Consider the following 12,934-nt stretch of genomic DNA (forward strand, 5'->3'; position numbering starts at 1 on the left):
CGTGTTATATGGGGCCCATCTCATTACAGTGCAGGACGGACAATATTACGCCCATCTGATTACAGTGCAGGACGTGCCTGCTACTGACCAGATAACTAGATCATTAGTCATACATGCGGGTTTATGCAAATACTCAATCTAAAAATATTCACCCGTCAAATACCGTTTTATAACTAGAACATATATAACCAAAAATTGCCCACAACGGCCTTAATAAGCACCCCCTCCCCCATTGTGTTTCCATTGTTGTGTGATAACCCTGCTCAGATACAAGAGGTGTCGGAGCTGCACAGTATATAAGGATCCGTAACCCTCAGCGAATACATCATATGTTCCTACAGTAACAGCTGGAAAACCCTACAACCCAAGGGGAACCCGGAACCTTCCCCCCACAGTCCGTGCACAGGCTGTATACACAGACACAGAGCAGGCGGGGGCCGTATACACAGACACAGAGCAGGCGGGGGCCGTATACTCTCGTATAACGGGTGGAGGTAAGGCCAGCCTCACCGGAGCGCACAGAAACAGGAGGAGATCCCAGCAAGCTACAGAAGGTCATGTGATCGCAGTACCTCACCCCGGGGGAAGTGAGATCCACTCAGACACTTTACAGGCCAAGATGATCCCGTCGGTCAGGCCCCGCCCCCACAGGAATAAACCAATCACCTCACAGGACACTTACTAAGAAATGTTTTAATCTGCTACAAAAAAATACAAAACTCCATATAAATGTAAAATAATCTACAGTGTAAAACTTCAGTGATGAAGCTCCTCCCACACGCTGCAGCATATCCAATCACAGCCTGCGGAGTCCCAGCTGCTGTCACACAGTGCCCCCTGCAGGACGGGAGGGTCTAGTAGATGGGGCCACCTCCAGGACCTGTCCCTACCCCATGTAGCATATCCAGGATGTAAAGGTCACGCCCCCAGATGTCATAAGGCCACGCCCCCAGGTGTCCGCTCCCCAGTGTCCAGAGTCAGAGGCTGATAAGGGACCCCCCGCCGTCCACCTCCACCGTCTGGTAATGGACCTGCGGCTGGATCCCGCGTCTCTCTCCAAAGTCATAAAGTCCTAATCCATAGAGCGCCGAAACATCACTGACCATGGGGAAGGTGGGGTCTGTCTGAGGGACCGCCGAGTACGAGAGGTAGCTGAGGAGAGAAGAGACACAGCGTTACATTGAGAGGAGGGGGGACCGAGGAGAGGGGAAGGGGAGGAGAGGAGGGGGACTGAGCAGAGGGGAGGGGGACCACACAAAGGGGAGAGGGGGCCCGAGGGGAGGAGAGGAGGGGGCCACACAGAGGGGAGAGAGGGCCCGAGGGGAGGAGAAGAGGGGGCCTGCACAAAGGGGAGGGGAGGAAGGGGACCACACAGAGGGGAGAGGGGGTCCGAGGGGAGGAGAAGAGGGGGCCCGCGCAAAGGGGAGGGGAGGAGGCGGACCACACAGAGAGGAGAGGGGGCCCAAGGGGAGGAGAGGAGGGGGCCCGCGCAAAGGGGAGGGGAGAAGGACCGCACAGAGGGGAGAGGGGGCCCGAGGGGAGGAGAAGAGGGGGCCTGCACAAAGGGGAGGGGAGGAAGGGGACCACACAGAGGGGAGAGGGGGTCCGAGGGGAGGAGAAGAGGGGGCCCGCGCAAAGGGGAGGGGAGGAGGCGGACCACACAGAGAGGAGAGGGGGCCCAAGGGGAGGAGAGGAGGGGGCCCGCGCAAAGGGGAGGGGAGAAGGACCGCACAGAGGGGAGGAGGGGGACCGCTGCCGGTACCACAGCCTGATACTAGCAATAAAAGTAAAGTCACAGGACCTCCTCCACTTCTAGCACCAACCTGCAGTCCTGGAGCGGCACCAGCAGAGTCCCTATCCCCCGGCTGCAGTACCGAAGCAGCACCAGCAGGGTCTATAGTATAAGGCTGCAGTACCGGAGCGGCACCAGCAGGGTCTATAGTATAAGGCTGCAGTACAGGCAGGGTCTATAGTATAAGGCTGCAGTACCGGAGCGGCACCGGCAGGGTATATAGTATAAGGCTGCAGTATCGGTGCGGCACCAGCAGGGTCTATAGTATAAGGCTGCAGTACCGGAGCGGCACCAGCAGGGTCTATAGTATAAGGCTGCAGTACCGAAGCGGCACCGGCAGGGTCCCTATCCTCAGGCTGCAGTACCGGAGCGGCACCGGCAGGGTCTATAGTATAAGGCTGCAGTACCGGAGCGGCACCGGCAGGTGCCCTATCCTCAGGCTGCAGCACCGGAGCGGCACCGGCAGGGTCTATAGTATAAGGCTGCAGTACCGGAGCGGCACCGGCAGGGTCCCTATCCTTAGGCTGCAGTACCGGAGCGGCACCGGCAGGGTCTATAGTATAAGGCTGCAGTACCGGAGCAGCACCAGCTGGGTCTATAGTATAAGGCTGCAGTACCGGAGCGGCACCGGCAGGGTCCCTATCCTCAGGCTGCAGTACCGGAGCGGCACCAGCAGGGTCTCTCCTCAGGCTGCAGTACCGGAGCGGCACCGGCAGGGTCTATAGTATAAGGCCGCAGTCCTGGAGTGGCACCGGCAGGGTCCCTATCCTCAGGCTGCAGTACCGGAGCGGCACCGGCTGGGTCTCTCCTCAGGCTGCAGTACCGGAGCGGCACCGGCAGGGTCTATAGTATAAGGCTGCAGTACCGGAGCGGCACCGGCAGGGTCTATAGTATAAGGCTGCAGTACCGGAGCGGCACCGGCAGGGTCTATAGTATAAGGCTGCAGTACCGAAGCGGCACCGGCAGGGTCTATAGTATAAGGCTGCAGTACCGAAGCGGCACCGGCAGGGTCTATAGTATAAGGCTGCAGTACCGGAGCGGCACCGGCAGGGTCTATAGTATAAGGCTGCAGTACCGGAGCGGCACCAGCAGGGTCTATAGTATAAGGCTGCAGTACCGAAGCGGCACCAGCAGGGTCCCTATCCTCAGGCTGCAGTACCGGAGCGGCACCGGCAGGGTCTATAGTATAAGGCTGCAGTACCGAAGCGGCACCGGCAGGTGCCCTATCCTCAGGCTGCAGTACTGGAGCGGCACCGGCAGGGTCTATAGTATAAGGCTGCAGTACCGAAGCGGCACCGGCAGGTGCCCTATCCTCAGGCTGCAGTACCGGAGCGGCACCGGCAGGGTCTATAGTATAAGGCTGCAGTACCGAAGCGGCACCGGCAGGGTCTATAGTATAAGGCTGCAGTACCGAAGCGGCACCAGCAAGGTCCCTATCCTCAGGCTGCAGTACCGGAGCGGCACCGGCAGGGTCTATAGTATAAGGCTGCAGTACCGGAGCGGCACCGGCAGGGTCCCTATCCTCAGGCTGCAGTACCGGAGCGGCACCGGCAGGGTCTATAGTATAAGGCTGCAGTACCGAAGCGGCACCGGTAGGTGCCCTATCCTCAGGCTGCAGTACTGGAGCGGCACCGGCAGGGTCTATAGTATAAGGCTGCAGTACCGGAGCGGCACCGGCAGGGTCCCTATCCTCAGGCTGCAGTACCGGAGCGGCACCGGCAGGGTCTATAGTATAAGGCTGCAGTACCGAAGCGGCACCGGCAGGTGCCCTATCCTCAGGCTGCAGTACTGGAGCGGCACCGGCAGGGTCTATAGTATAAGGCTGCAGTACCGAAGCGGCACCGGCAGGTGCCCTATCCTCAGGCTGCAGTACCGGAGCGGCACCGGCAGGGTCCCTATCCTTAGGCTGCAGTACCGGAGCGGCACCGGCAGGGTCTATAGTATAAGGCTGCAGTACCGGAGCAGCACCAGCTGGGTCTATAGTATAAGGCTGCAGTACCGAAGCGGCATCGGCAGGGTCTATAGTATAAGGCTGCAGTACCGGCAGGGTCTATAGTATAAGGCTGCACTACCGGCAGGGTCTATAGTATAAGGCTGCAGCACCGGCAGGGTCTATAGTATAAGGCTGCAGTACTGGAGCGGCACCGGCAGGGTCTATAGTATAAGGCTGCAGTACCGGAGCGGCACCGGCAGGGTCTATAGTATAAGGCTGCAGTACCGGAGCGGCACCAGCAGGGTCTATAGTATAAGGCTGCACTACTGGAGCAGCACCGGCAGGGTCTATAGTATAAGGCTGCAGTACCGGAGCGGCACCGGCAGGGTCTATAGTATAAGGCTGCAGTACTGGAGCAGCACCAGCTGGGTCTATAGTATAAGGCTGCAGTACTGGAGCGGCTCCGGCAGGGTCTATAGTATAAGGCTGCAGTACTGGAGCGGCACCAGCTGGGTCTATAGTATAAGGCTGCAGTACTGGAGCGGCACCAGCTGGGTCTATAGTATAAGGCTGCAGTACCGGAGCGAATCCGGCAGGGTCTATAGTATAAGGCTGCAGCACCGGCAGGGTCTATAGTATAAGGCTGCAGTATCAGAGCGGCTCCGGCAGGGTCTATAGTATAAGGCTGCAGTACTGGAGCGGCACCAGCAGGGTCTATAGTATAAGGCTGCAGTACTGGAGCGGCACCAGCAGGGTCTATAGTATAAGGCTGCAGTACTGGAGCGGCATCGGCAGGGTCTATAGTATAAGGCTGCAGTACTGGAGCGGCACCAGCAGGGTCTATAGTATAAGGCTGCAGTACCGGAGCGGCACCAGCACGGTCTATAGTATAAGGCTGCAGTACTGGAGCGGCACCAGCAGGGTCTATAGTATAAGGCTGCAGTACCGGAGCGGCACCGGCAGGGTCTATAGTATAAGGCTGCAGTACCGGAGCGGCACCGGCAGGGTCTATAGTATAAGGCTGCAGTACCGGAGCGGCACCAGCACGGTCTATAGTATAAGGCTGCAGTACTGGAGCGGCACCAGCACGGTCTATAGTATAAGGCTGCAGTACTGGAGCGGCACCAGCTGGGTCTATAGTATAAGGCTGCAGTACTGGAGCAGCACCGGCAGGGTCTATAGTATAAGGCTGCAGTACTGGAGCAGCACCAGCTGGGTCTATAGTATAAGGCTGCAGTACCGGAGCGGCACCGGCAGGGTCTATAGTATAAGGCTGCAGTACTGGAGCAGCACCAGCTGGGTCTATAGTATAAGGCTGCAGTACCGGAGCGGCACCGGCAGGGTCTATAGTATAAGGCCGCAGTACTGGAGCGGCTCCGGCAGGGTCTATAGTATAAGGCTGCAGTACCGGAGCGGCACCGGCAGGGTCTATAGTATAAGGCTGCAGTACTGGAGCAGCACCAGCAGGGTCTATAGTATAAGGCTGCAGTACTGGAGCGGCTCCGGCAGGGTCTATAGTATAAGGCTGCAGTACTGGAGCGGCTCCGGCAGGGTCTATAGTATAAGGCCGCAGTACTGGAGCGGCTCCGGCAGGGTCTATAGTATAAGGCTGCAGTACTGGAGCGGCACCAGCTGGGTCTATAGTATAAGGCTGCAGTACTGGAGCAGCACCGGCAGGGTCTATAGTATAAGGCTGCAGTACCGGAGCGGCACCGGCAGGGTCTATAGTATAAGGCTGCAGTACCGGAGCGGCACCGGCAGGGGCGCACTCTCACCTGTACGGTTCTCCGGGCTGGGCTCCTCCGCTGCTGCTGCCGCTGCTCTCGTCGTGCCCCCCGGGCTGCAGGGCTCCGGTCCCGGGCTGCTGCTGCGGTGGTGGCGGGTTGGGGCCCCGGTTCTCCGCCTTCTCCCGCTTCCTCTTGCGGGGCGCGTACTTGTATCCCGGGTGCTCCCGGGCGTGCAGCTCCCGCAGCCTCTGCGCCTGCTCCCGGTACGGCCGCCGCTCGTCCTCGTCCAGCGCCCGCCACACCTCCCCCAGCCGCCGGCTGATCTCAGAGTTGTGCATCTTGGGGTGCAGGGCGGACACCCGCTTCCGCTCCTCGCTGGACCACACCATGAAGGCGTTCATCGGCCGCTTGACCGGAGTCTCGGCCATCCCTCCCGTCCAGCAGGTGCAGCTCCGTCCTCCGCCCGGGCCGCTCCTCCTCGGGGGGATTTAAAGCCCCCCGCCCCCTCCTCCCCTCCCCCTCTCAGCCGGGGGCCCCTTAACCCCTCTGGTGCCGGCGGGAGCGCAGCCCTGGGCCTCATTCATAACAACGCTCTAACGTTGCCCCTAGCAACCAATCAGCGTCCGCCTTTCGGTTTTCCTCAGCAGCGCTGAGCAGTAAGTGATGATCTGATTGGTTGCCATGTGCGACCAGCGGCCGCTCAGTACCTGGTGACGTAGTTCGCTCCACATGGACTAAACCATATTTATGTATAAGGGTGATAGAGGCGGGGTCAGCCTGCCCAACCAATCACATCCTAGCTTTCATTTTCTACCTACTGTGAAAGAGAGAAACTAGTTATTTAACTGGTTGTTATGGACAACACATCTCAGCACCTTCTCTTCAATAACTTTATTTATACAATCCCTCAGAACACTTACCTCAGCCGGAGACACAACGCTCCTATGTACGGGCACACAGCGAGCGCTCCTATGTACGGGCACACAGCGGGCACTCCTATGTACGGGCACATGGCGGGCGCTCCTATGTACAGACACACAACGCTCCTATGTACGGGCACACAGCGGGCGCTCCTATGTATGGGCACACAGCGGGCACTCCTATGTACGGGCACACAGCGGGCACTCCTATGTACGGGCACATGGCGGGCATTCCTATGTACGGGCACACAGCGGGCGCTCCTATGTACGGGCACACAGCGGGCGCTCCTATGTACGGGCACACAGCGGGCACTCCTATGTACGGGCACACAGAAAGCGCTCCTATGTACGGACACATGGCGGGCACTCCTATGTAGGGGCACACAGCGGGCGCTCCTATGTACGGGCACACAGCGAGCACTCCTATGTACGGGCACACAGCGAGCACTCCTATGTACGGACACACAGCTCTCCTATGTACGGGCACACAGCTCTCCTATGTACAGACACACAGCGAGCACTCCTATGTACGGGCACACAGCTCTCCTATGTACGGGCACACAGCGGGCGCTCCTATGTACGGGCACACAGCGGGCGCTCCTATGTACGGGCACACAGCGGGCACTCCTATGTACGGGCACACAGAAAGCGCTCCTATGTACGGACACATGGCGGGCACTCCTATGTAGGGGCACACAGCGGGCGCTCCTATGTACGGGCACACAGCGAGCACTCCTATGTACGGGCACACAGCGAGCACTCCTATGTACGGGCACACAGCTCTCCTATGTACAGACACACAGCGAGCGCTCCTATGTACGGGCACACAGCGGGCGCTCCTATGTACAGACACACAGCTCTCCTATGTACAGACACACAGCAAGCGCTCCTATGTACGGGCACACAGCGGGCGCTCCTATGTACAGACACACAGCTCTCCTATGTACAGACACACAGCAAGCGCTCCTATGTACGGGCACACGGCGGGCGCTCCTATGTACGGGCACACAGCGAGCACTCCTATGTACGGGCACACAGCTCTCCTATGTACGGGCACACAGCTTTCCTATGTACAGACACACAGCTCTCCTATGTACGGGCACACAGCGGGCGCTCCTATGTACGGGCACACAGCACTCCTATGTACGGGCACACAGCTCTCCTATGTACGGGCACACAGCTCTCCTATGTACAGACACACAGCGAGCGCTCCTATGTACGGGCACACAGCGGGCGCTCCTATGTACAGACACACAGCTCTCCTATGTACAGACACACAGCAAGCGCTCCTATGTACGGGCACATGGCGGGCGCTCCTATGTACGGGCACACAGCGAGCACTCCTATGTACGGGCACACAGCTCTCCTATGTACAGACACACAGCTCTCCTATGTACGGGCACACAGCGGGCGCTCCTATGTACGGGCACACAGCTCTCCTATGTAGGGGCACACAGCGGGCGCTCCTATGTACGGGCACATGGCGGGCGCTCCTATGTACGGGCACACAGCTCTCCTATGTACAGACACACAGCGAGCACTCCTATGTACGGGCACACAGCGAGCGCTCCTATGTACAGACACACAGCTCTCCTATGTACAGACACACAGCTCTCCTATGTACGGGCACACAGCGAGCACTCCTATGTACGGGCACACAGCGAGCACTCCTATGTACGGGCACACAGCTCTCCTATGTACGGGCACACAGCGAGCGCTCCTATGTACGCGCACACAGCTCTCCTATGTACAGACACACAGCTCTCCTATGTACGGGCACACAGCGGGCGCTCCTATGTACGGGCACACAGCGAGCACTCCTATGTACGGGCACACAGCGAGCACTCCTATGTACGGGCACACAGCTCTCCTATGTACGGGCACACAGCTCTCCTATGTACAGACACACAGCTCTCCTATGTACGGGCACATAGCGGGCGCTCCTATGTACGGGCACACAGCTCTCCTATGTACAGACACACAGCGAGCACTCCTATGTACGGGCACACAGCGAGCGCTCCTATGTACAGACACACAGCTCTCCTATGTACGGGCACACAGCGAGCGCTCCTATGTACGGGCACACAGCTCTCCTATGTACAGACACACAGCGAGCACTCCTATGTACGGGCACACAGCTCTCCTATGTACGGGCACACAGCGAGCGCTCCTATGTACGCGCACACAGCTCTCCTATGTACAGACACACAGCTCTCCTATGTACGGGCACACAGCGGGCGCTCCTATGTACGGGCACACAGCTCTCCTATGTACAGACACACAGCTCTCCTATGTACAGACACACAGCTCTCCTATGTACAGACACACAGCGGGCGCTCCTATGTACAGACACACAGCTCTCCTATGTACGGGCACACAGCGAGCACTCCTATGTACAGACACACAGCTCTCCTATGTACGGGCACACAGCGAGCGCTCCTATGTACAGACACACAGCTCTCCTATGTACGGGCACACAGCTCTCCTATGTACGGGCACACAGCGAGCACTCCTATGTACAGACACACAGCTCTCCTATGTACAGACACACAGCTCTCCTATGTACAGACACACAGCGAGCACTCCTATGTACGGGCACACAGCGAGCACTCCTATGTACAGACACACAGCTCTCCTATGTACGGGCACACAGCTCTCCTATGTACAGACACACAGCGAGCGCTCCTATGTACGGGCACACAGCGGGCGCTCCTATGTACGGGCACACAGCTCTCCTATGTACAGACACACAGCTCTCCTATGTACGGACACATGGCGGGCGCTCCTATGTACAGACACACAGCGGGCGCTCCTATGTACAGGCACACGGCGAGCGCTCCTATGTACGGGCACACGGCCAGCGCTCCTATGTACAGACACACAGCGGGCATTCCTATGTACGGGCACACGGCGGGCGCTCCTATGTACGGGCACATGGCGGGCACTCCTATGTACGGACACACAGCTCTCCTATATACAGGCACACGGCGGGCGCTCTTATATACAGGCACACGGCGAGCGCTCCTATGAACGGGCACACGGCGGGCGCTCCTATGTACGGGCATACGGCGAGTATAATATATCAGGTCACTCTATGTAATGTATAGAATATATCAGGTCACTCTGTATGTAATGTATAGAATATATCAGGTCACTCTGTATGTAATGTATAGAATATATCAGGTCACTCTGTATGTAATGTATATAGAATATATCAGGTCACTCTGTATGTAATGTATAGAATATATCAGGTCACTCTGTATGTAATGTATATAGAATATATCAGGTCACTCTGTATGTAATGTATATAGAATATATCAGGTCACTCTGTATGTAATGTATATAGAATATATCAGGTCCCTCTGTATGTAATGTATAGAATATATCAGGTCACTCTGTATGTAATGTCTCTATAGAATATATCAGGTCACTCTGTATGTGATGTATATAGAATATATCAGGTCACTCTGTATGTAATGTATATAGAATATATCAGGTCACTCTGTATGTAATGTATATAGAATATATCAGGTCCCTCTGTATGTAATGTATATAGAATATATCAGGTCCCTCTGTATGTAATGTATAGAATATATCAGGTCACTCTGTATGTAATGTCTATAGAACAGGGGTCTCAAACTCGCGGCCCTCCAGCTGTTGCAAAACTACAATTCCCATCATGCCTGGGACAGCCAAAGCTTGCTTTGGCTGTCACAGGCATGATGGGAATTGTAGTTTTGCAAAAGCTGGAGGGCCGCGAGTTTGAGACCCATGCTATAGAATATATCAGGTCACTCTGTATGTAATGTCTATAGAATATATGAGGTCACTCTGTATGTAATGTATAGAATATATCAGGTCCCTCTGTATGTAATGTATAGAATATATCAGGTCCCTCTGTATGTAATGTATAGAATATATCAGGTCCCTCTGTATGTAATGTATAGAATATATCAGGTCCCTCTGTATGTAATATATAGAATATATCAGGTCCCTCTGTATGTAATGTATATAGAATATATCAGGTCACTCTGTATGTAATGTATATAGAATATATCAGGTCCCTCTGTATGTAATGTATATAGAATATATCAGGTCCCTCTGTATGTAATGTATATAGAATATATCAGGTCCCTCTGTATGTAATGTATATAGAATATATCAGGTCACTCTGTATGTAATGTATAGAATATATCAGGTCACTCTGTATGTAATGTATATAGAATATATCAGGTCACTCTGTATGTAATGTCTATAGAATATATGAGGTCACTCTGTATGTAATGTATATAGAATATATCAGGTCCCTCTGTATGTAATGTATATAGAATATATCAGGTCACTCTGTATGTAATGTATAGAATATATCAGGTCCCTCTGTATGTAATGTATATAGAATATATCAGGTCACTCTGTATGTAATGTATAGAATATATCAGGTCCCTCTGTATGTAATGTATAGAATATATCAGGTCACTCTGTATGTAATGTATATAGAATATATGAGGTCACTCTGTATGTAATGTATAGAATATATCAGGTCACTCTGTATGTAATGTATATAGAATATATCAGGTCACTCTGTATGTAATGTATAGAATATATCAGGTCACTCTGTATGTAATGTATATAGAATATATGAGGTCACTCTGTATGTAATGTATAGAATATATCAGGTCACTCTGTATGTAATGTATAGAATATATCAGGTCACTCTGTATGTAATGTATAGAATATATCAGGTCACTCTGTATGTAATGTATAGAATATATCAGGTCACTCTGTATGTAATGTATATAGAATATATCAGGTCACTCTGTATGTAATGTATAGAATATATCAGGTCACTCTGTATGTAATGTATAGAATATATCAGGTCACTCTGTATGTAATGTATAGAATATATCAGGTGACTCTGTATGTAATGTATAGAATATATCAGGTCACTCTGTATGTAATGTATAGAATATATCAGGTCACTCTGTATGTAATGTATAGAATATATCAGGTCCCTCTGTATGTAATGTATAGCAGCTCTTCCTCCAGCAGCTTGGATTGGGCCTCTCCACTCTTCCTCCGGCAGCTTGGATTGGGCCTCTCCACTCTTCCTCCAGCAGCTTGGGTTGTGTTTCTCCACTCTTCCTCCAGCAGCTTGGATTGGGCCTCTCCACTCTTCCTCCAGCAGCTTGGATTGTGTCTCTCCACTCTTCCTCCGGCAGCTTGGATTGGGCCTCTCCACTCTTCCTCCAGCAGCTTGGATTGGGCCTCTCCACTCTTCCTCCAGCAGCTTGGGTTGTGTTTCTCCACTCTTCCTCCGGCAGCTTGGATTGGGCCTCTCCACTCTTCCTCCAGCATCTTGGATTGGGCCTCTCCACTCTTCCTCCAGCAGCTTGGATTGGGCCTCTCCACTCTTCCTCCAGCAGCTTGGATTGTGTCTCTCCACTCTTCCTCCGGCAGCTTGGATTGGGCCTCTCCACTCTTCCTCCAGCAGCTTGGATTGGGCCTCTCCACTCTTCCTCCAGCAGCTTGGGTTGTGTTTCTCCACTCTTCCTCCGGCAGCTTGGATTGGGCCTCTCCACTCTTCCTCCAGCATCTTGGATTGGGCCTCTCCACTCTTCCTCCAGCAGCTTGGATTGTGTCTCTCCACTCTTCCTCCGGCAGCTTGGATTGGCCCTCTCCACTCTTCCTCAAGCAGCTTGGATTGGGCCTCTCCACTCTTCCTCCAGCATCTTGGATTGGGCCTCTCCACTCTTCCTCCAGCATCTTGGATTGGGCCTCTCCACTCTTCCTCCGGCAGCTTGGATTGGGCCTCTCCACTCTTCCTCAAGCAGCTTGGATTGGGCCTCTCCACTCTTCCTCCAGCAGCTTGGATTGGGCCTCTCCACTCTTCCTCCAGCAGCTTGGATTGGGCCTCTCCACTCTTCCTCCGGCAGCTTGGATTGGGCCTCTCCACTCTTTCTCCAGACTCTTTGACCGAGATTTCCAAATGAAATGCAGAATTTACTTCCATCTGAGATCAGCCCCTTGGACCACTGATCAGCAGTCCAGATCTTCTTCTCCTTGGCCCAGATAAGAGGCTTGTGGCCTTGTTTATTGGTCAGGAGTGACACATGGGATGTAACACTTGTAGCCCATGTCCTGCAGACGTCTGGATGTGCTTGTGGCTCTTGAAGCACTGACTCCAGCAGCAGGCCACTCTTTGTGAGTCTCTCCCATGGCATTGAATGACGTTTTGGTTACAATCCTGTAAGACTGCGGTTCTCCCGATTGCTTGTGCACCTTTTTCTACCACACTTTTTCCTTCCATTTAACTTTCCATTAATCTGCTTTGATCCAGCACTCTGAGAACAGCCAGCTTCTTTAGCAATGGACTTTTGTGGCTTCCCCTCCTTGTGGAGTGTGTCAATGATGGCCTTCTGGACACCTGTCAGCAGTCTTCCCCATGATTGTGTTACATACTGAACCAGACTAAAGGTCCTGTTACATGGAGCGATTTTTAATGATTAACGACTAACGATAAACGATCGCAAACAAGATTATTTATTGTTAACCTGAAATCATT

General features: G+C 54.0%; 1 protein-coding gene across 1 annotated transcript; it reads right to left on the bottom strand.

Moving 5' to 3' along the window:
* Nucleotides 1-731: 731 nt before the first annotated feature.
* On the bottom strand, nucleotides 732-6,141 carry SOX15 (SRY-box transcription factor 15). The gene is made up of 2 exons (XM_069949649.1): nucleotides 5,501-6,141; nucleotides 732-1,152 (listed from the first exon to the last, which is right to left on the bottom strand). Exons 1-2 carry the CDS (start codon nucleotides 5,878-5,880, stop codon nucleotides 978-980), a joined length of 555 nt encoding a protein of 184 aa, XP_069805750.1. The 5' UTR covers nucleotides 5,881-6,141; the 3' UTR covers nucleotides 732-977.
* Nucleotides 6,142-12,934: the final 6,793 nt, after the last annotated feature.

Source organism: Dendropsophus ebraccatus, chromosome 1, assembly GCF_027789765.1.
Source record: "Dendropsophus ebraccatus isolate aDenEbr1 chromosome 1, aDenEbr1.pat, whole genome shotgun sequence".
Classification (NCBI taxonomy): Eukaryota; Metazoa; Chordata; class Amphibia; order Anura; family Hylidae; genus Dendropsophus; species Dendropsophus ebraccatus.